General features: G+C 46.8%; 1 protein-coding gene across 1 annotated transcript in view; it reads right to left on the minus strand.

Moving 5' to 3' along the window:
* IL2RA (interleukin 2 receptor subunit alpha) overlaps positions 1-20,833 on the minus strand; it is a gene marked incomplete at its 3' end in the record, with an annotated part of 43,083 nt that extends 22,250 nt beyond the window's left edge. The window contains exon 1 of the mRNA XM_082834525.1: positions 20,131-20,833. Within this exon, the coding sequence (XP_082690651.1) occupies positions 20,131-20,194 (64 nt within the window). The 5' untranslated portion in view covers positions 20,195-20,833. The remainder of the gene's footprint in view (positions 1-20,130) is intronic.
* Positions 20,834-22,117: the final 1,284 nt, after the last annotated feature.

The following is a 22,117-nucleotide window of genomic DNA, read 5'->3' on the forward strand; positions in this document are numbered from 1 at the left end:
GGGAAGTTGGTTTCCTACAGCTGGTAGGACTCTCTGCTTCACTTGTTCACAGCAGAGCTTCTCAAACTTTAATGTGTGTACACGTGGCTTGGGGGGCTTGTTAAATGCACATCTGGGCACAGTGGGGTGAGTGTGGAGGCTGAAACTATTCCTCTCGAGCGCCCCAATGCTGCAGGGGCTGTAGCCGCACTCAGCACCCAGCAGTGGCTGCCCCGTCTTCCCCCCTCTTCTGCCCCCTCCGGAGGGCCCGCCTCCCCAAGGGGACCGAGAGCGGGACCCTCAGGCGGGGCTGAATCTGCTTACAGAACACTTCGTTCCCAGGCAAAGCATCTAAAAGGGTGCAGTGAGAGCTCCCCTGGCTGGAGGAAAGGTGGGTGGGTGAAAATGGCTGTGGGCAAGGTGATTTTTTAAAAGAATTCTTTTCTGATGTTGTTCAAAATGAGAGAGCACTCATCTGGCCCTTGTGGCCTGTGTAATGTGAAAGATAAGGAAAAGGAAGGGGCTTCAAAAGGATGTGGACAGGGTCTGAGATAAGATTCTTTGCTCTGTGGATGAATCAAGGTCAAGTTTTGTTTACCCGTACAGCCCAGCCAGTACTGAGTGCATGGCTTCATCTTTGTGTCCTTCTGCTTGGCCGTCTATACAATAGGGATCGGGGATGAACATTAGAATAACTCACTAAGCACAGAAACTTCTAGATGATGATTTACTAAGCTTTATGCAAGGGACATAGGAGTCCATCAAGAGTTTGGGGCACTGGATAAAGAAATTGTGTAGTTCTGGACCTAAAGACATTCATCTTCTGTTGTCAGATCTGAGAAGAAGCCCAAGATATACCTAATGTCAAAGACAGTCTCCAAATTCCTTGGGAAATCCACCCAGCAGTCTGAGCCTTATAGAAAGCGGGTGTTTTGGGTTCAAAATAAAATATTATAGGACATGTTGACTATTCCTCTCAATAGAATCCCAGGATCTGAGAGCTGGGAGAAACCCCAAAGATGATTTAGGTTAATCTCCCCTTTTGTTGAGAAGGAAACAGGCTGAGTGCTGTTCCTCCAATTGTGGCAAACCTGGGAGTAGAACGGAGTCCTGACTCCCAGTTCAGTGCTTTCTCATCATTATCTTCAGGAACGAGTATGCTTCTCACCCTGCTATGGAAGGTTCTCTCTAGCTAGGAGTTAGAGCTATGCCTAAAGTATCTGGGTTACTGGGAAGTGTTTGTGAGATGTTGTGGTTTAATTCAGATCATTATCTTTGAAGTCAGAGAGCTCAGGTCCTCCATTTGGGGCTATTTATGTAATAGTAACTCACATCTGAGCCCGGCCTGTGTGCTGCTCACTTGTAGAGATCACCTTCCATGCTCACTACAACCCTCAAAGGGACATATTGTCACCCCACTCTGTACAGCAGGAGATTGAGTTTCAGAGAGATTCAGTCAATCGCCCAGGTCACACAGCTCAAGGTAATGGGATCAGAATCACAAGAAAGCCCACTATTGCTGCCCTTATGTCTACCTTTAAAAAAAAAAATCTCACTTTTACTTCCAGGAAATTCTTTCAAATAGCAAACATAAATGTTTCAGGAAGAAGCAAGGAAGAAGAGATCAGAGTGTGGAGAAAAGGTTTGCATGGACCTCAGGTCGCCGTAAAAGTTCAGAGGGCGATGCAGTTGGTTTCTCTGTAGGAGTGAGATTCAAAATGTTGAACAAGCAGGGTAGCAGGGTCAGGAAACCAAGGATGCCAATGAGGATGAAGCCGAGGGTCCTGGAGCCCTGTCTGCCACACAGTAACCCTTCAGTGCTGATATGTGGGAGGAGCCAGAGGAATGAGTAGGGAGGGTCATTTGACAGGTTCAAAGCAGCAGGTGTTTACCAACAAGCTTGGAAGTATCTCAAATTTTAACAACCAGTATGACGAAGGCAGTGATTCTCAAACCTTTTGGTATCAGGACCCCTTTATACTCTCAAAAATTACTGAGGACCCCCCCGCAAAGCTTTTGTTTTTGTGGGTTATGTCCATCATTGTTTGCCATATTAGAAATTAAAACTGAGAAAATTTGAGTACATGTTTATTAATTCTTTTTTTTTTACATCTTTATTGGAGTATAACTGCTTTACAATGGTGTGTTAGTTTCTGCTTTATAACAAAGTGAATCAGTTATACATATACATATGTTCCCATATCTCTTCCCTCTTGTGTCTCCCTCCCTCCCACCCTCCCTATCCCAACCCTCTAGGTGGTCACAAAGCACTGAGCTGATCTCCCTGTGCTATGCGGCTGCTTCCCACTAGTTATCTACCTTACGTTTGGCAGTGTATATATGTCCATGCCACTCTCTCGCTTTGTCACAGCTTACCCTTCCCCCTCCCCATATCCTCAAGTCCATTCTCTAGTAGGTCTGTGTCTTTATTCCTGTCTTACCCCTAGGTTCTTCATGACATTTTTTTTCTTAAATTCCATATATATGTGTTAGCATACGGTATTTGTTTTTCTCTTTCTGACTTACTTCACTCTGTATGACAGACTCTAGGTCCATCCACCTTATTACAAATAGCTCAATTTCTATTAATTCATTTTTAAGTAACAGTAACAAGCCCTCACACATATGAACTAATCTGATCCTGACAACTGTACTATGAAGTGGACATTATCATGATTACTGCCATTTTACAAATGAGACATCAAGGCACAACGAGGTTTGGAGAATTGCCTGAGGTCACCCAGCGAGGTCGCCCAGCTAGAGGACCCACAGGGATGGAGCTGGAGGCTCATCTAGGCTTCCGAGCCATGGTCTTGACAGGATGCTGTGCTGCCTCTTCTAAATTCCTACCTCTAGCCCTGAGCTGTAGTCTAGACGGAATGCCTTCCACCTTTCCATCTGGCCATCCTCTGGTACTTCAACTCTGTTCAAAACTTCTAGGTGAAGATACTATTTCTTCTTCTACTTAACATTGCCATTGGGGTTTTAGTCAATTCAATCAGATGAAAGAATGTAGGGGCATAAAAACTGGAAAGAAAAGAAATAAAGCTATCTCTGCTTGCAGATTATACAGTAGTGTGTCTAGTAAACCCAAGAGAATCAATGGTGGGAGTAATAAAATAATGAAATAATTTTAAAAGAGAACAATCAAGAGTGATACTAAAGAAGTGTGGCATGGGGTGGGTAGGGAAGAAACACTTTTTTTTACAGGATAATGCCAGCTAAGGAATGCAGAAAGATGGATCACAAGGAAATTGTGTGCAGAAAGGTGGATCTCAAGGGAATTATGTGCAGTGCAGAAAGATGGATCGTAAGAGAATTACGTGCAGAAAGGGAATTAGGTTGAGTGAAAAAAGCCAGTTTCAAAGGTTACATATTGTGTGATTCCATTTATTTTGCAGTCTTAAAAATGACAAAATTATAGAGATGGAGAGCAGCTTAGTGTCTGCCAGGGATTAGGGAGGAAGGAGGCGTGTGGCTGTGGCCATGATAGGGCAGCGGGAAGGATCCTTGTGAAGAGAACTGCTGTGTATCTTGGCTCTGGTGATGGTCACATGAATCTACACATGTGGGACAGTTGTGTAGAACCAAAGACACACATGCACGGATGAGAGCATATAAAATTGGTGAGATCTGAGTAAGACTGATGGATTGTAGCAAGGTCAATTTCCTGGTTGTGATATCATGCTATAATTTGGAGGTAAATTGAATGAAGGCTATATTGGATCTCTCGATATTATTATTTACAACTGCATGTGAGTCTATAATTATCTCAAAAAGTTAAAAACATAGATTTACAATAGCTGGTCCAAGATCAAGCAGAACTAGAATTTGAACCCAGCTCATTCTAAACTCCAAAGCCCAACATCTTAACCATTACAATACAGAGCTTCAATACGTAGTTATCAAAATCTACATAATCTTTTGCCCATGCATCCTATATCTGGAAATGTATCCTGAGAAAATCACAAAATAAAAACTTTATACATAAAAAAAAAGTTAAAAACAAACACACACACACAATCCTCTGTTCCTCTTCTTGTCCTTGTTTCTCTTGGTGACCCTGACATTCCTGTGATGTGACACTTCAGCATCTCCCTTAAATTCCACTTTCCTTTGCCGTCAGGTCCAAACCCTTCTCAAGAGTCCTTGCTTAGACCTCTGCGGGAGCCCCGCACACGCCCCCTCTCTTCTGTAATGTTCACCACTCTCCTGCAGCCCTCCCAGCTGCAGACCCGCCAGAGCAGTAGCATCTTATCATTTCCCTCCACCTCCCGTGTCTCCCCGCCTCCGATATGTCTTTTAAAATATCGTCAAGCCAAGCATCCTAGGGTCCCAGAGCACAGAGCTGATACGCTAGTGTCACGGTAAATGCCTGCAGGTGAGGTATTCTCTGCCTCCGTGATTCACCGCTGGGTACCACAACTGCCCCTCCCTCTTTTTCCTTTAATCTGGGAAGTGACTTTGTCAAACACTGGACTCCCTCCTGTCGGGAGGGATTGACAGCATTTCCTTGCTTTGCTTTGGGGACTGAGTCTGCCAATCAAATAGCAGATGGCAGATTCCTCAGAGCCATTAAGGAGCTTGTGACCATAGGAGCTTCTTAGATACTCCAGGTCACTGCCTTTGCCATGCTGATCGGTTTTCTGGGCCTCCTGGCGTGGTGCCCCAGATGGGGGGGTGGAATCCTTCCTGGCCTGTGAGCCAGGTAAGGAGGAAGGCTGCTCCTGGCTGTACCTCGTTTGAAGGGTGAACAGGGTTCACCTGGCAGGTTCGGCAGAATATGTCACCCTGGCAGGGGGAATGCCAGGTTCAGGGGACTATAAGTGGAATGTTTGCTGGAGTGTGAATGGCAAGGGTGTGAATGACAGAAATGTATCTGTGGAAATAATGTAAGTGAAAGGACCTTGATATCTGTAAAATGTCCCACAAGTCTTGATTGTTGCTATTATTATCTCTCGAGCAGTGTTGTTTTTAGGACCAAATGATAAAATATGTAAGGTTCCTTCGTGAGTTGGAAAAGAAATTATCTAAAATGTTAATTACTTAAAGCTTGATTGTGTCAGAGCAAGGAAATGGAGTTTCTTTTGATGTCATCTTCTAAGGACTATTTATGAGAATTCGTTTCCTTCCTCTCACCTATATTCACAATGGCCTTCACATCTAATAAAACATGGTCAACTTCCTGATCACTGCCGACTAGCTCCCCATGGTTTAATTTGAAAACTTCCAGTCGTTTCTGGTTGTTGTTGGCTGTCCATGCCACCTACTATTTATTTAAACTGTTTCTTCAACGTGGGCAGCCGTAGGCACTGAATGAATGCTTGAGTGTATTGGCAATTGCGTCGATATTATGGTCTATTAATCAGTTAATTCAGACACATACCCATCTTTGTTCAGCATAAATGCTGAGGGGAACGTGGCAGAGCCAAGTTTGTTTGTGCTCAGGGCTGGGGGGACGGGTTAAGGCAATTTAATGGCATCAAAGAAAAGGTGTCTGATTCCCTGGGTAAGAATAAGAGGAGGCTGTGTACTCCGAAGGGGACGATCTCAGTGCAGCTGGGCTCATTCTGCAGTAATTAGCATCCTTCATCTGTGAGTTCTGTGTGTGTCTGACCCACAGTTTCTGAGACCCGGCTGGGCCTCCCAGGCCAAAGAGTCAGAATTTCCACTACCCAAGAATGAGTGACTCATGGGGTAAGATCCTTCTGGAGAACATCTTCTTCCTTAATCAACACTTATTACCAAGATAAAAGAAGGTGGGGGAGATGGGTGGGAATCCAGTTATTTTCTCTTTCCCTTGGAAGGGAAAAAAGGAGACTGAGAACCGACAATATTCCTCCCAGAAGCTGTCCCTGAATCAAAGCTCTCATGTTTCGGGGTCTCAAATGCTTCTGTGAATGAAATTTTGGGGGTGGTTGTGTTTTGCCCCTGGGAGCCTTAGCTGATAACAAACTTCTGTACTTGAAAGGGTTAACCACAAGTTTACTGCAGAATGTCAACCTGATGAAAATTAAAGTTTGTCAGATAAGAAAAACAAGGGGGATAGAAATAGACCCGTGTTTTTTCTCTGAAATCAAAAAGCAGTTTTCCTTCAAATCTTTGAAACCCATTTCTTGGGACGAAATAATGTATTTAGTAGAAATGTGCTACGTTGGTGAATCCCACCCATTCGGGTCTCTAACAGCAGCTGACACGGACCCTAAGTGTGGCAGGCACCCCAAATCCACGTGTACAGAGCCTGGGGGGACCCGGGTCAGGTGTTGCCAGCAGGAACCCACACCTGCTGCCTCCACTCCACCTCCCGGGGATGCCCGCCATCCCCTTAACTCTGGGACACTCTTCTTCACGCCTGCTCTCATGAATCACACTCAGTTTTAAACAAGACACACGTGTGTGCTGTTTGGATTCAATGTTTGAGGCCCCCCTGCCCCCCCAAATCCGTATGCCGAATCCTTACTGTCCAGCGTGATGGTGTTAGAAGGTGGGGCCTTGAGGTGAGATGAGGCCATGAGGGTGGAGCCTCAGGGGTGAGTTTGTGCCCCTGTAGGAGTCATGAGAGAGCCGGCATCCTCTCTGCTTCCAGCCATGTGGGGACACAACGGCCCTCCCCCAAACCCCACCACGCAGGCCCCCTGATCCCAGCCTCCAGGAATAAGTGAGGAATGAAGTTCTGTTGTTCTGAGCCCCCCAGGCTTTGGTATTCTGTTAGAGCAGCCTGCACAGACATCACCGTGCGTTTTGGATGGGGATCAGACCCTTGCGTGGAGAATGTCAATGCAGACATGGACATGGAGGCCACAGACTGCCCGGAGGGGAAGGTGCTGATTTAGGTTCTGGGGTTCTCGGTGCTTTGGGAGCAGCCCTGATCTGCTTGTCCACTGTGACTCGCTTAAGTCGGGTTCAGGGTAGACAAACAGCAGCCTGAACGTATTTCCCAAATCCGCATGTCGGCAGGCGCTGCCCCATAAACAGAAGAAGGATGAGGATGTGTCAGAGTGGGCGCGTGATGGGGTGGGTGACACAGGGTCGGGAGGAGGTTATGTTAGGATCGTCGATTAAATGAGACCCAAAGCCCTCCCCAGTACTCCAGGGACTGGCCTCGGAAAAGCAGCCTCAGCTGAAAGGCTTTTGATGAATTCAGTCTGTGGACTCAGCCTGGGCTGTCCTCCCTCAGCCGGCACTGAAGGAAACGGGCTCCGTGTTCCCCAGAGCGCCCTTTAAAGGGCCAGCTCTGCACCATTCCTGCCTTCCCTAAATTCTTAGGTAGCACCGAAATCCGGCCCTCTGCTCAGTGCCATAGGTGGGTGCTGTTCCTTTCAACAGACACCTCAGGCTTGACGACCACAGGTGATGGTCCTGCAAGGGGCATTTGTGTCGGGCTTCTTATAGAATTTAAACCCCAGGTGGCAGCGCTTTCCCAGGGCATGGGAACTTAAGACCTGTTACCATGATTCACTGGGAATTGCTTTGCGCTGAAAAGGACAGATGGGACTCGCCAAGGATGTGGTAATTGTAGCGTGAACTAGATAGACTTCCTTCCGTAGTGTGAACTGATACCTTCAGTCCTGCTTACAAATGGACCGGATGCAGGTAGGGGAGCTTGCCGGCCGCTGGGGGGCTGAATGGCTCGGTCAGCACAGGGCTGAAGGGATGACTTCACTCCGCTATAGGGTGTTTATTAAGCCGTAGAATGTCGGGACAGAAAGGGGCTTAGAGACCCTCCCTATCCATCTCCTCGCATGCTTAGACAGTGCCCACTCTGTCCAAGGTGTGTGAGACATTGCACACCGGGCACTGATCGGGGTACATATATGGACCTCTCTGGTCCTCACAGCCCCCTATGAAGTAGGCTGTTAGGAATATTCATGACAATTAATACAATGATTATTATATAGTACATTATTATAATTAAAATATTAAATGTATAATAATTTGATATACAAAGTACTACAGTATGATTAATATAGTTATAAATAAGAAACATTTAAATATGATTAATTATTACATAGTCATTCTTACTGGCTCTGTGTCATGCACGATGGCGGTGAGGCCCCGACAGGGTCAGTGACCTTCGCGGAGTCGCACAGCTGGTCGGTGTGAGGCCAGCGTTTGGATCCGCAGCCTCACAGATGGAGGTGCTCGTGACCCCGTTCGCCCACAGTTTCCTCCCTGTGTCTCAGCTGCATCCTGTTCATGTGGCCACTGTATGTTCTGACCGTCCCCCGCCCCGTCCCACATGTGTCCCGCATGGTGGGAAGGCCATTGTGGGCATCTTGGGGTGGGGTGGGTGCTGGAGCTTGAAGAGCAGATGCTGGGTGCTAACGTGCAGAGATCATTCGGGCTGGACTCTACAGGGACTGGGGCTTCATAGGGAGTGCCAGCCAAGGGAAAGGAATAAGGATTTTGCCCAGGGTTCCTGGGCAGCTGGGTGGATAGTAATGTCTTTCACTAAAATGGGAAATAGAGGAGGAAGACCAGGCCTGGGACCACAGCTTTGGCTGTACTGAGTTTGAGAAGTCTGTGAGACAGCCCTGTGGAGAGGTGCTCTGGGCCTTGGCTGTGCAGACTGGAAGCCCAGCAAGCCATGTTTACTGAGCACCTACTATATCCTGGTTACTGTAGGCAGGCCGCCGCGTCCCACTTTATACCCACAGCAACTGAAGCCCGTGGAGGTTAGAAGAACCTGCCCATGACCAGCTCCCCACTAGGTCACTCAGCGCCCTCCGGGGCTGCACCCCCTCCCCCTGTCCCGCCTGCCGTCATACGCACGGATGCCAGAGCCAACGCTCTAAAGCCCAGACTGCATCCTTCCCTTGCCCGCGCAGCTCTGTGGTACCCATTCCTCCCAGGATACAGTCGAAGCCCCTGTACTTGGCAAGGCTCCATGACATAGCTCACAGCCCAGCCTCAACAGCCTCCACCTCTGCCCCCCGCCTGAGCTCTCCAGCCTGGTGAACTATGCTCTGTCTTTTGTCGTTAACCTTGCTCACGACTTCGCTTCCACCTTCTCTACTTCTGCTTGTCCTGCAGGCCTCCCTTGCTGTCACATTTCTCTGGGAAGCCTCCTGGACCTGTCTCTTTGGTTTTGGGCATTCCGCTGCACTCCCAAGCTACCCGCCATTTCTTTACACAGTGCTTGCCACACCGTGTCCATCAGATGCCCCCACCCTGCTGGAGCCTGCAGAGAATGGTACCCAGGGATTGTTTTAAAGGAAAGGAGAGTCACACAAGTCCAAACCAGGATCTGAATCCAAGCCTGCAGAATCCCAAATTCATGAGCCCTTTCTGCTCTCCCAAGATGCTTTCCAGTTGGGAAGAATTCCAAATAGGCCGACGAGACGCAGAAGATTATAAGAGGCGAGGATGCCCCTAGGCTTTGAAATCATAGGCGAGGAAGCTACGGTTGCAGAATAGGAGACCTGCGGGCTGGGGTGCCTGGAGCTGGGGGGCCTGATGTGCAGAAGACATGCAGATGGTCCAGGTCAGAAAGAATATGGGATGCCAGGCAGAGGAAGTGTGCCCCACAGGCAGCAGGGAATGATTTGAGCTCTTTGATCTGGGGAAAGGCATCACGAAAGTTGTTTTCAGGAGAATTAATTTGGGGATGGATCAAAGAGTGACTTAAAATGAGACCTGGAAGGCTTACCTAAGAAGCCCAGGGGAGTTAATGAGACCTGTGGACTGTGTGCTTCCTTTGTACAGGGATGGAGCCGGTAGCCCGCCTCCATCACTTTCTTGGGCGCAGGAATGACTGCTTCACAACTTCAGTCTCCTCATCTGTAAAATGGGAATGATCATGGTGGTACCTGACTCACAGGGTCATTGTGAGGCTTCTGTGAGGTAACAGGTGCAGCGCACACACTTACTCTCCCAGGAGGAGGAGGGCGGGAGGCTGAGGTGTCCTGACAGCTCTGCTCGCAGACCCTCTGCACAAGCCCACTGCAAACTCAGGCTAGAGGAGTGAGGTTAACGAAGCCCTGGGAAGAGGGAAAGTGAAACTTGATGGCCAGTGAAAGGCGTTGAAAGCCAAAAGTGAGATAAACAACGACCCGTTTGCACATCAGAGCCGAAATGCTCACCCTTTGTGGTACCCGTGCTCTCCTGGGTGTCAGCAGGGTGTCAGCGGAAACTGCCCTTTTATTTTTAAAAGGTTTTGGGGTTTGTAATTTTTTTTGTAGTTGTTTGTTTTGCTTTCCACTTAAAATAAGGAGTTTTCTCTTCACAAAGATCCTTTTATTCTAAATCAGGCTCTGAACAGAGGTGTCACTACCACAGGGACCGGAAACGGATACCACATTCAGCTGGGTGTGCAGGCTCTGGCGGGTTTCATCAGCCGGGGACGCCGTGACAGCCCCGGCCGCAGCCAGGAAAGATGCCAGATGCGCAGCCTCCCCCGAAACTCCCGGGAAACTCACAGAGCCCCGAGGCAGGAAGAAGCTGACGTCAACTTAGCCTTCGGGGATTTCAAGCAAAACTCTTAGAAATGATTCCTCTGCCCTTTATTTGGTATCACGATCTTTCTCTGAGGAGATGAGCCAATTTGCTCCAAGGACCTCATTTCATGAAACTATGTATATGTAGTTATACACACACACACATATATATACACATATTATATACACGTGTGTGTGTATATATATACACACATGTACATATATACACATAGTATATATATGTATGTGTATACATACACAAACATGTATACATATAAACACATACTATATATATATATATATATATATATGTTTTAAAGAAACACTGTTGCTTTGCTTTTAAGTATATAAGGTAACCGGACTGACTAGGTTCCCTTCATCTCTTCCTTGGAGAGGAAGGTCCTTCCTGGGCGTTTAGAATTGGGGAGTGGTTCACACTCCGCTGAGGACATGCCATCGGTCAGCACTGTGTATAAATAGTACTTCTGCAATACCTGGGGGCTGTGGGAGCCATTAGTTTCTTCTTCGAGGAATGTAACTACTCCCACCTGAAATGTTCCCACTTTCTTGGTCAGGGACTTTCTCGAGCAAAAGAAAGCTTCTGCACATCCTCTATGTTGTTATAAATTCAAAATCTGTGGTGTTTGATTTTAATAACTTCAGTAGTTGATAATGACCAAGTAATGCTCTCAGCCCTCCTTTCTGTCCCAGATGTTAGTGTAAAGGTGGGGCAGTTCTTGATTCAGTAGGTACGGGGAGGGCTTCCCTGGTGGCGCAGTGGTTGAGAATCTGCCTGCCAATGCAGGGGACACGGGTTCGAGCCCTGGTCTGGGAAGATCCCACGTGCCGCGGAGCAACTAAGCCCATGCGCCACAGCTACTGAGCCTGGGCGTCTGGAGCCTGTGCGCTGCAGCAAGAGAGGCCGCGATAGTGAGAGGCCCGCGCACCGCGGTGAAGAGTGGCCCCCGCTCGTCGCAACTAGAGAAAGCCCTCGCACAGAAACGAAGACCCAACACAGCCGAAAATAAATAAATAAATAAATAAATAAATAAATAAAGAAGTACGGGGACTCGTATAAGAACAAACATTTGTCTGTGTGTTCCATCCACTCTTTCTTTGTATTTGCATTTTAGATCTCAGCTTGTGTTGGCATTATCTGTGCGATATATTTCTCTCCTGCTGGATGGTGTGTTCCTGGAGGCCAAGGACTGGGTTACATTCATCTCCTAACCCTGTATCTGACACATAGTAGTTGCTCAATAAATATTTGCCGAATGAATGAATCAACAAAGGAATGAAGGTGATGCCACAGGCGAGACTGTCCCCATCCACCCTCCTGTGTCCCTCCTCCACCTGTCACACCCATCCTGTCTGTCTACCTTGGCAGCAGTGTTTTCACTCTGAAAAACTTCACAGCAGAGAAGATTCCCACCATCATGCCTCAGAGGCACACCTGTCCTCACCTTTGTTTTCTTATTGCTGAGGATACAAAAAGCAGCAAGACTTCTGAAGGAGGTATCTATTTTGGGCCCAAACAGAAAAGAGTGGGTGATTCTGTGGGCAGAGATTCCTGAACGTGGTGGGGTTGACTCATGCCCGGAGGTGCTCAGAATTTCCTCTGTTTCGTGGGCGTCTGGGGCAGACGTGGCTCGACTCGAGTGCTTTCTTTCAAGCACAGTCAAATGCAGGAAAGACACCCCTAGCTGCTGTTTGGGGCGTAGAAGGAGGGGAAGAGCGGGATTCAGAGAATTTAAGTCTGCAGGGGCTCTGTGTGCCTGAAGAGGTCACCTCCTAGAGGAGATGGAGGGATCGCTGCTGGGCATCTGGGGTCGGAGTCTGTAGGAACAGGCTCATTCACTTACGCACAACCAGAGCAGCAGCGGGACCTCTTCAGAGCGGACTCTCTTCCACTTTTAAAAAAGTGAAATTAAACTTGTTTACTAACGTGGGTTCAGGAGAATCATCAAGAACGAGGGCTCTGCACCACTGCAGCCTGGTTCACATCCTCGCTCCCCACCCCGGTTGTGTTCCATGGGCTAACTTACTCACTTCTGTGAGCCTCAGTTTACCAGGTGCAAAATGGGGGTGAGAGCAAGGCCGACCTGATTTTCAGGATTATTGGAAGGAACACTACGTTTTCACATAATGCCTGTAAGAGAGCATGTAGGCTGTGAATATTAGCTCTTGTTATTATCATTCGTGTTTAAAATGTTTCTTGGGGAGTTCCCTGGTGGTCCAGTGGTTAGGACTCGGTGCCTTCGCTGCCGTGGCCCCGGGTTCAGTCCCGGGTCGGGGAACGAAGGTTCCACAAGCCACGCGGCATAGCCAAAAAAAAAAAAAAAAGTTTCCTGCAACAAGGCTGAAGGCAAATAAGCCTCAAAGGAAAAAGTGGGTACTGGGATCACGGTTTGTGCCAGGCCTGCCCCAGATAGCCGTCTGTTCTCCAGTTCACAGCTTCGCCCACCACTCAGCTTTCTCTCTCAAGACGGCCTCCTGAAGACCAGCGGGCTTTCCACGCTCTTTCTTTTAAAGGAACCAATCGCCTTCTTAGCACTTACTTTTTATTCTTTAGAAACCTGCTTCTCTTTCTTCTTCTTTTGGGAAAAATTATTTAACTGTTCCTAGCCTCCTGATGCCCGCCTGGCCTTTCACTGCATCCAGAATGATTGGAAAAGGGGGGAAAGCAACCCAGGAAGCAGGTCTGACTAGTCTGACCCAGGCTATCCACCTTACTTGGTCCCTTGTGAGCTTCTGGTCACCCCCCACCCATGGCATCCACACTTAGGTGCCTTAGTGTTTCTGCTGCCTGAAATCCTCCTGGGTACCTGACGCTGGGTTCAGAGTGCAGGCACTGTGGCTGATGGAAAGCCGCGTGGCCAGGGTGGGTGGGGGCAAAGTGTCACGTGGGCAGTCAGGATGGAGGTCCCAGAGCTCTGGCCTTGTGGTGTGCCGTTGGCCAGGGCTAGGTCGGGGCACAATTTGGATGTAGGGGAATAAGACCCCGGACTTCTTGACTGTTACCCAGAGGTGTCATGTGGTCCTGGTGATGCTGATTCAGTGACCCATTGTGGGAATGAAGTCTACCAGACCCCAACAAGGTGTGTAGACACTAGAGGATCAAAATGAGAGGAGGAGAACACAGGTGCTTCTTGTCGGAGCAAAAGTACTAGTTTTTATCAGATCATCATTAGCCATTTGAGCCTCATCTTGCATGCAGCCAACACAAAATATGAAAAAGTTCGTTCGGGTTTTTCCGTACCATCTTATGGAAAACCCCAAACAAACATTTTGGCCAACCCAATATTTGAAATATGCGTCATTTGTTTCGTTGCTCTCATTAACACCCCAATTTTCAGTTGTTACTCAAGGAGCATGACCCACGTATACAACTGTAGCAACATCATTAGGAAACACCACCCTCCAGCCTCTTCTGAGATTCACAAGCACAAGCTTAGAGCCCCCTTCTCCAAGAAGCCTTTCTGAACGCTCCGCAAAGCACCTTACCCTGCTTTTGTCGCTGTGGCATGTGTCAACTTTGCTACATACCACTTTGTAATATTTGATCTTGTGTCTTTCCCAGACTGGTTTTCCCATTTTACTTGCAAGTTCTGTGTGGGGTGGACACAGCACACATTTCTTCTCTCCTGTGACAGCCTTGCTACTCAAAATGGGGTTAGGGCATTAGCAACATGGGCCTCACAGGGAGCCTGAACCAGAATCTCAGCCCCCATCCCTGACATCCTGAGTTAGAATCTGCCTCACAACAGGCCCCTAGGTGATCTATAATAGATTAAACTTTGGGAAATACTGTGCTAGGGCACCTATTCCTAGTGAATAGAAATAAAACAATGGAATTGGACCAACCATGAAATCATTATTCTGTGGATTTCAATCCTAACCGCATCTTGAATCATCTGAGGAGCTTAAAAATAATGTTATCTTTATGTCCGATTCTCATCCCCAGAGAGTCTGACCTAATTGGTCTTAATTGGTCTTGGGTGAGGCTTGGGCATCATTTGTTAAAGTTTCCCAGACGCACACTTAATGTGCAGTTCATGCTAGGAACCACTGCTCTAAATACATTTCCCAGTTGGACTTGTGTTTTCTCCCTGATGGAGGCAAACCCCAGAGTAACCTCCAAACAAGTCAAACAGCCAAAAACTTCCTGAGTAATCTTAGAGTGGAAAATACCTAGAGATGATTCTATTATTGTTTTCCCCTAAATGGGTGGCTTATTTGAAAGCCTGAGAGGGGGAGGGATTCAGTGATGGCTGTTGACTCGCTGGCAAACACTGCTGCCTCCATTGGCAAGTCTTCAAGGTGGGAGTTGCTCAGCAGATGTTTTATCTCCAGTCTTAGGCCAGAAGCAGTTTGAGAGCAAAGACCTTTTCCATCTTGGTAATCCTAACGCGTGGATGGATGGATGGATGGATGGATGGATGGATGGATGGATGGAAAGATGGATGGATGGATGTCACTGAGAGTCGACGTGAAGACCTAAGGGGAATATTGGACTGGAATTTGGGAAGCCTGGATTCTAGTCCTGGCTCTTCACTTTTCCTGTTTGCCTTGTGTCCTTGGTACCTTTTTCTTACTATCTTGTCTAGGCACCCAGGCCTTTTAGGTTGCTTTTGCCAAACCAACTATAGCTCCCTTACCAGGGAGCATAACTTCCTGTGTCTCATCCTCTGTGCTCACAACTATAGCTGTTCAGATATTAAAGAACCTCATTAGAGGTCCTTCCTGGAGACCCTGGTTGATAGGGAGGCTACAACCCTAAATATTATCCTCAAAATTTTGTGCATATGTACAGTTTTCTAAGGAGACAGTTAACAGCACTCATCAAATTTGCTCAAGGACTCACCACTCAAGAAAGATTAAGCCAGATGGAGTCTTGCTATCACTTTGTTCTTCCTGTTGGGAGATTCAGGATGTATGTATAGGAGTGACAAATGAGGTCTGTCTTTATGTGGTGAGGTTCTATGGACCATATTTTTTTGCCCCCTTGATAATACTTGGGGCAGTGGCTGACTCCACCGAAGCAGAACTTCCTGAAGAAATTACTAGAAAGGGTGGCCAAAGAGGGGATGAGGGAGCTCGTTAAGGGTCTCCAATCTCTCTTCCCCTGATACCTTCCTGGATGAAGAACAAGAGAGGAGAGTGTCTGGAAGTTTAGATACCCCCAGTGGCTTCAGAGGGCCCCTGGGTGGGCCATGACTGGTACCAAGGTGACACACATTGTTAGCCTGGAGAGAAGGAATCCTAGCTTCTAAGTCCAAAGGGATCAGAGGCCATTCCTGCCTGGCTTGGGAAATCTCTACACCACTTTTGACAAATTTCCATTTAGGCTCTGCTTAAACACTTGCAGAGAAAGGGAGCCCAGGGGTTAATGGAGAGGAAAAGGATAGAGGAACTCTTTACTCTGTTTGGCTGTTGGACATTCACCAGACTCGAATAAACCCACAGTTCAAAGTTTTACCTTGTTTTTTGGCCTTGCCACGCAGCATGTGGGATCTTAGTTCCCTGACCAGGGATCGAACCTGTGACCCCTGCATTGGAAGTGCAGAGTCTTAACCACTGCACCACCAGGGAAGTTCCCAACGTTTTACCTTTTCAGCGGCATCCCCCACCCAGCCTCTGTCACCTTTCCACTCAAGTCTCCTTCCTTTTCTGATTCTCACTGCCGCCTAAAGTCTGGGGCAGGGGAGCAGATGAGGAACAAAAGCCAAGATCCTCTCCTAAAGCCAAGAATCTACTGGTTTGCCATCTGGGTGCTCTTTCATTTGAAAAGTATGAAAGACACATATCCCTAATTTCATTTTCTAGGAGGGGAAGTTAAAACATAGAGATTGGAGGGCAGCAGAGAACAACTGGAATTCCGCCCCATCCATCTTCCCAGCCAGCATACGCGCCCCTCTGTGGCTCCCCTGACGTGGCTGGAAAGCCTTGACCACTTTCAGGGATGCAGGGCTTATAGCTTTTTGAAACAATCGATTGAATTAAGGTCCTCTTTCCTTTTGTCATAGGGAATGGCCTCGGATAAAGAGAAGGAGACCTCCCCTGTGAGAAGCAAGGAAATCATCTGAGGGCAAAAATGCCCGAAAAGCGAATAGCAGGAGCCTCACCCAGCAGTGAGAAGTGTTTTTGCCTTGACGTTTACAACCTCGCCTGAGTGCTGCGCGGTACCTTCCAGGAGCTGGAAATAACCTACAATGATACGTCAGCCTCGGCACTTGGGCCCGCAAAGGTCTCTTAACCCAGACCCTGCTGTGTATGTCTTCGGTTTGGAAACTTTTTCATCCAAAAGTACGCCGGCTTGAAAAGACCTTTCGACAGAGCTTATTTTATTTCCTGTTCAGAATTCTTGACATAGAGCGATAGAGCTAGAAGTCAGTCTCAGGATCAGCTCCATCAACCTTTTCATTTTGCAGAGAAACTGAGGCCCAGGGAGGTATAGAAATTTGCCAAAAATCACGCCCTTCACCTCCTCCAACGATGGTCGTTCGGAGGTGCCTTGGACCACTTTCTGTTCCCTGCGAAGTTCAGTATCCCTGACTCTTCTATCCACTGACCTCAGGTGACATGGCCCCCCTTCCCAAAGGAACTCTGTTTATTTTTACAGTTTCTACTGATCATTGGAAATGAAGGGAGCGGGAAATGAACTTGAATGACCACCACATTGAGGGCTAGCCTGACTTAAGGGTGACTGTCACTATGATAGGAATGACTTCAACAAGAAACAACACAGAAGCCTCCAGACTACTCAGGGCTTTAGCCAAAGAAGCTAAGAAGTCTTCTCTTCGGGTGAGTGAAGTTGAGGATAGGAGCTGTAGAGCTCATCAGCTGTCCTCTATAGCATCTCTAGCTGACTGTCCGTCAGTGAAGTCAACTCTTTTTGGTGCCTTAATTCTCTCAGATCTCAAAAGGAGCAGATGTACGGGTGATAAACAGAACTGCCTATTTAAGACATGCTGTTTTTAAAGAAAGTAGCAACTGTTTCATGAGGTACTTCCTAAGTTTACCAAAGCCCCATATATATATATATATATATATATATATATATATACATCTTCTCCAAAGTACATCTTAAAGATGAGCAAGGAAACAGTGGTAATAACACCTTGGGATCTAGAGAAATTGAATGATTAAATATGAAGAGTTAAACATTTTGTGTTTTAATGATACATGTGAAGATGGAAATTCCAGTGTGGGCAGTCATCTTTACAAGAAAGGATAATTAGACAAAAATATCATCTTAATGGTTTTCTGCATTGTTTTTTTTTTGAGTCTAGGGCATGAAGATTTGATCACAGAATTCCTAGAATGAAAGAAAGATGATCAAGGCATAGATAAACTCTCAGAATTTCCACAATGCTGAGAAAGGCACCTTCAATAACGTGCCTGTTGGCAACATCAGGAGAATTCTCTTTTCAACCACATCCCAGGACCCAATAATACAGAGACTCAAAACTCTCACGTTGACTAATACATCCCCTGTCACCCATCACAATTTTAAATGGTGGCTTTGGAAATTTTCAGACCGAAAATCTGCCTTATGAATCAGCTAGAAATTTCATCTGTTGGCAGTCTGATTGATTTCGTTAGCAACTCTCCCTTCTGAGGAATAAAAAGATTTGTTTATTTGAAGACTGGGTTCCCCTAGGAGGAAAAAGCCTGAGATGAGATTATTTCTCACCCTGGAATGGTTCCTAAGCCATATGTGGATCCCAGAAACTCAGCCCGTATCATTCTCTTTAGCTACCAAGTCCTCACTTGCCTCTGGATGGGACCATTTCATGCCCTGTCTGTGCACTTACTCTCTCTACGGAATCATCTCGGTAGAGCTCGGACCCTGTCTGCAGGGACCAGAAAGAGCACATGGCTGAGAAAACTGGGCTTGAGTCCTGGCTCTGTCACTGCCTGTGTGACCTCTGAGTTTTGAGGTCTTCTTCATCTCATGGGTTGGTGACATCCACCTTGCAAAGGGGCTATGAAGAGGAAAAGAAGACTTATACGTCTGGCACATAGAAGGTACTCTATAAATGGTCATTTTTACTTTCTAGTAGTCTTTTATTGACTCCCAAATGAAGTTTAAATTTTTAAACTTGTTACGAAGGCCTTGGGTCATTCATTTGACGCCATCCTACCTTTCCAGTCTCAATCCCCAGCAACCCCACATCCCTGTCCAAGGCTGGGGGCTGTTCCCTGATGCTCTGCTGTGTCTTTGCTCCTGTGGGCCTCTCTATCTGGAATCTCCGCTCAGGGAAATTCACTGCCCCCTCAGGGTACTTTTTGCTGCTGCTTTCAGGCAGCTTTCCCTGATATACCCCTGCTCCCCTAGATCTTATCCCATTCCACCCATACTGCTGTTATTATATCTATGCCTTTCTTCCCCTTACTAGGTTATATGTCTCTTAAGGAGTGAGGCTATGTCTTGTTCATTTTAGTATTTCCTACAGTGTTGAAAAGGGGAACAAGACGTATTGGATAGATTTTTGAAGATGCGAGTGTATGAAGGAGGCCTCACTGCTACAAGACCATTCAAATCTTCAGATAAGTCATCATCGGCTGGCAATAACACGCGTTTACTTGAAATGTGTTTCCCAGAGATGAGGCATGATTAACTGTAAAGACTTTTCTGTTCTGGCTTGGCTTGACCTCCCACTTTGCAAAGACCCTGTGGAGGTAGAAATCTCATTATGAGCCTTCCTAAAATCACGCCCACTTTTCACTTTAAAGTAAAGAATATCCTACACCTGGGTCAGTTCACAGCCCAGTGACTTGGTCATTTCCCCTAAACAAGCAAAAAAGACTCCTTATGCATCATCCTGTTTCACTTCTTAGCATATCTTTCTGTGGCCACTTAGCATCATTATATATCTAGAAACGAAGGATATAAAATCATAGACTCTGATATCTTACCTGTTTTCCTGCATAAGCAAGGGAAGATGTTATTAGAAAGTTCACACTCAATTAAGAAGGAGGTTTGAGGTAGAAGTTGGTGGTTTCTTATTGCTTAAAAAAAAAACCTGACAAACCCTTTTGAAAGGATGAAAGGAATTCAAAACTTTCATATATATATATATGTATATATCCACACACATACATACATGCATATATACACATAAGAACCTAAGAATTAATGTTCTGAAAGTGATATGCTTATTTTTTTAAAACTTCTATAAAGTTACACATATAAGAAACTTCCTAGGTATTATTTCCCAAGACAGTAAAAAACAAAGTATACATCCTTGAGGCTTAACTCTTCTGAGATCTTAAATGATCCCAATGTTTCACATATGAGTTAGTAATGTCTGCCAGACATTCACCTGGTCTTAGACTCCTAGTAAATTCTTGGTATTATCTTACAGCTTTGTGGGTGCAGTGGAAAACTGAATTCAGTGGAAAATCCAAGTTCTTGAGGACTCTGCTCATTAGTATGCTAACATTCAAATATCACATCACCCTATTCTTCCCAGAATCAGCCGTCAAAGACTTTGAGCGACAGAGAGCCCACCGTTCCAAGTTCTCTTTATAGGTCGGCGATAATTGAGGCATAAAACGGGCCCCCGGTGGGCTGTGGACATAGGGGTAGAACCCAGGATTCAACCCCCTTCCCCGTACTTTCTACTTAGGTGCCTCTCGGATTCTGTGGCTGGGGAGAGTCGACATCCTTAGCCTTCCCAGGACTCCGAGGACACCAGTGACCCCTTACCTGTCACGCAGCCAGGTACGACGATGAATACGAAGAATCCCCACATCAGCAAGCCTGGCTCCATCCTCCGGGCCCCTGGGATCAGCTGCCGATGTGAGGGCCGGGAAGAAAAGGTACTTCTCTGCAGAGTGCGGGGTTTCCTTTCAGCCTCTTGCTGGCGTCGCGCTGGGAGGCTGGGGAAGGATCAGTCCGCCCAGGTTGTCATCCTCGCTGGTCCATCCGCCTCTAGGACAGTCAGCACTTGCTCTATATAAGTATTAGCCTGGTTTGTTCAGTCAGGAAATCGTGCCTACCACTCTCTTCTCTAGTCTCAAATATAGGAAGTGGTTTTAACCAGCTTTTTTTTTTTTTTTTTCAAGCTCAGTTGCTGGGAGGTGTGGGCCGGGGTTGGTGAGAAGATTGGGGTTCGTGTATGAATCCTTCCTTCAGCGTCCCCCTGAAAAGGGGAGGGAGAGTCCCCCTGCCGTTGAAGGAGGGTGAACAAGCACTTCTTGGCAGTGGTCTCAGCTAGAGTTTCATAAACTGGTGTCACTGTGAAGCTGAGGTCCTTCCCCAGACTTGCAGCTCCCGGAGGATTGGGCAGGTGCCACACAAGATGGCGGCAAGGTCATGCCAGGAGTGTGGGGGAGCAGTCTCGGTCCTGGACGGGAATTTCCTAAAGCTGTCTGACCACGGATCCCTTTAAAAAGTCTAGTGGGCATCCGGGTGGGGTCTCCATACTCAGAACTCATGAATACTCTCCCAAGATTTATAATCAGTACTAGCCATAATTATTTCACCACGATGCTCTGGGTTCCTGCATGTGAGTTGTCATTTTATAAGATGTTTTGCCACCAGATGTGTCTTTCTCTTAAAAGATCATTACTGGGGACTTCCCTGGTGGTGCAGTGGTTAAGAATCCGCCTGCCAATGCAGGGGACAACGTGTTCGAGCCCTGGTCCGGGAAGATCCCACATGCCGCGGAGCAACTAAGTCCATGCGCCACAACTACTGAAGCCCACGTGCCTAGAGCCCGTGCTCCGCAACAAGAGAAGCCACCACAATGAGAGGCCCACGCACCGCAACGAAGAGTAGCCCCTGCTCGCCACGACTAGAGAAAGCCCGCGCGCATCAATGAAAACCCAAGGCAGCCAAAAATAAATAAATTTGTGGAAAAAAAAAACCCCAAAACAAGGATCATTACTAAAATGTGGACTTTGGTTTTCGATGTTGGGGGTACTCAGGACTTTTGCTGCCATGTGTGGGATCTTTAGTTGCAGCATTCAAACTCTTAGTTGCGGCCTGTGGGATGTAGTTCCCCGACTAGGGATCGAACCTGGGCCCCCTGCATTGGGAGCGCAGAGTCTTAGCCACTGGACTGCCAGGGAAGTCCCTTCCCTGTTAGAGATCAGAGCTATCTTCTGATTTTCACGAAATGGTTGACTATGTTTTGCTAAGTGGAGATTCACGTAATCATGTAGTTATAGTAAAATACAATTTAAAAGATATTAGAAAGCAAGTGAAAATATTGACAAAAGGAAGAACCATCCAGGCAAGCCAAAGCAGTTCATGGTTCCAATATGTGTTGTTGATAATTCTCTAAGAACATTCTGATATTCTCTAAGAAAGGTAATTATGATCTCTGAAAAGGGCTTTGAAAGGCTGCACATGGACCAAGAGTGGTTTCCAGATTAAGTACCAGAGTTTGCAGAGAAAAGCATGAACTGATCTCTTTCCGCGAGTGAAATACTTTATCGAAATGTGACAGGATTATCTTTTACGATTCCAGAGCAGGCTTACGCTCATTGCTGGAAACATTTCAACCATGTGATGAGTGCGGCAATTCCTGTTATCTGCCAGGCTGTCCCTGTTATTAAGCTGGAGACTTTGCCTGGCTACAGTTATCATCGTATAGTTTTGAAATAAACTTACAGAAAAATTGGAAGTATAATATAAATAACTCCCCCCCCACAAACCATGGAAGAGTAGCTGCCACTGTGATGTTCCA

Source organism: Leucopleurus acutus, assembly GCF_964270905.1.
Source record: "Leucopleurus acutus genome assembly, chromosome: 1".
Taxonomy (NCBI): domain Eukaryota; kingdom Metazoa; phylum Chordata; class Mammalia; order Artiodactyla; family Delphinidae; genus Leucopleurus; species Leucopleurus acutus.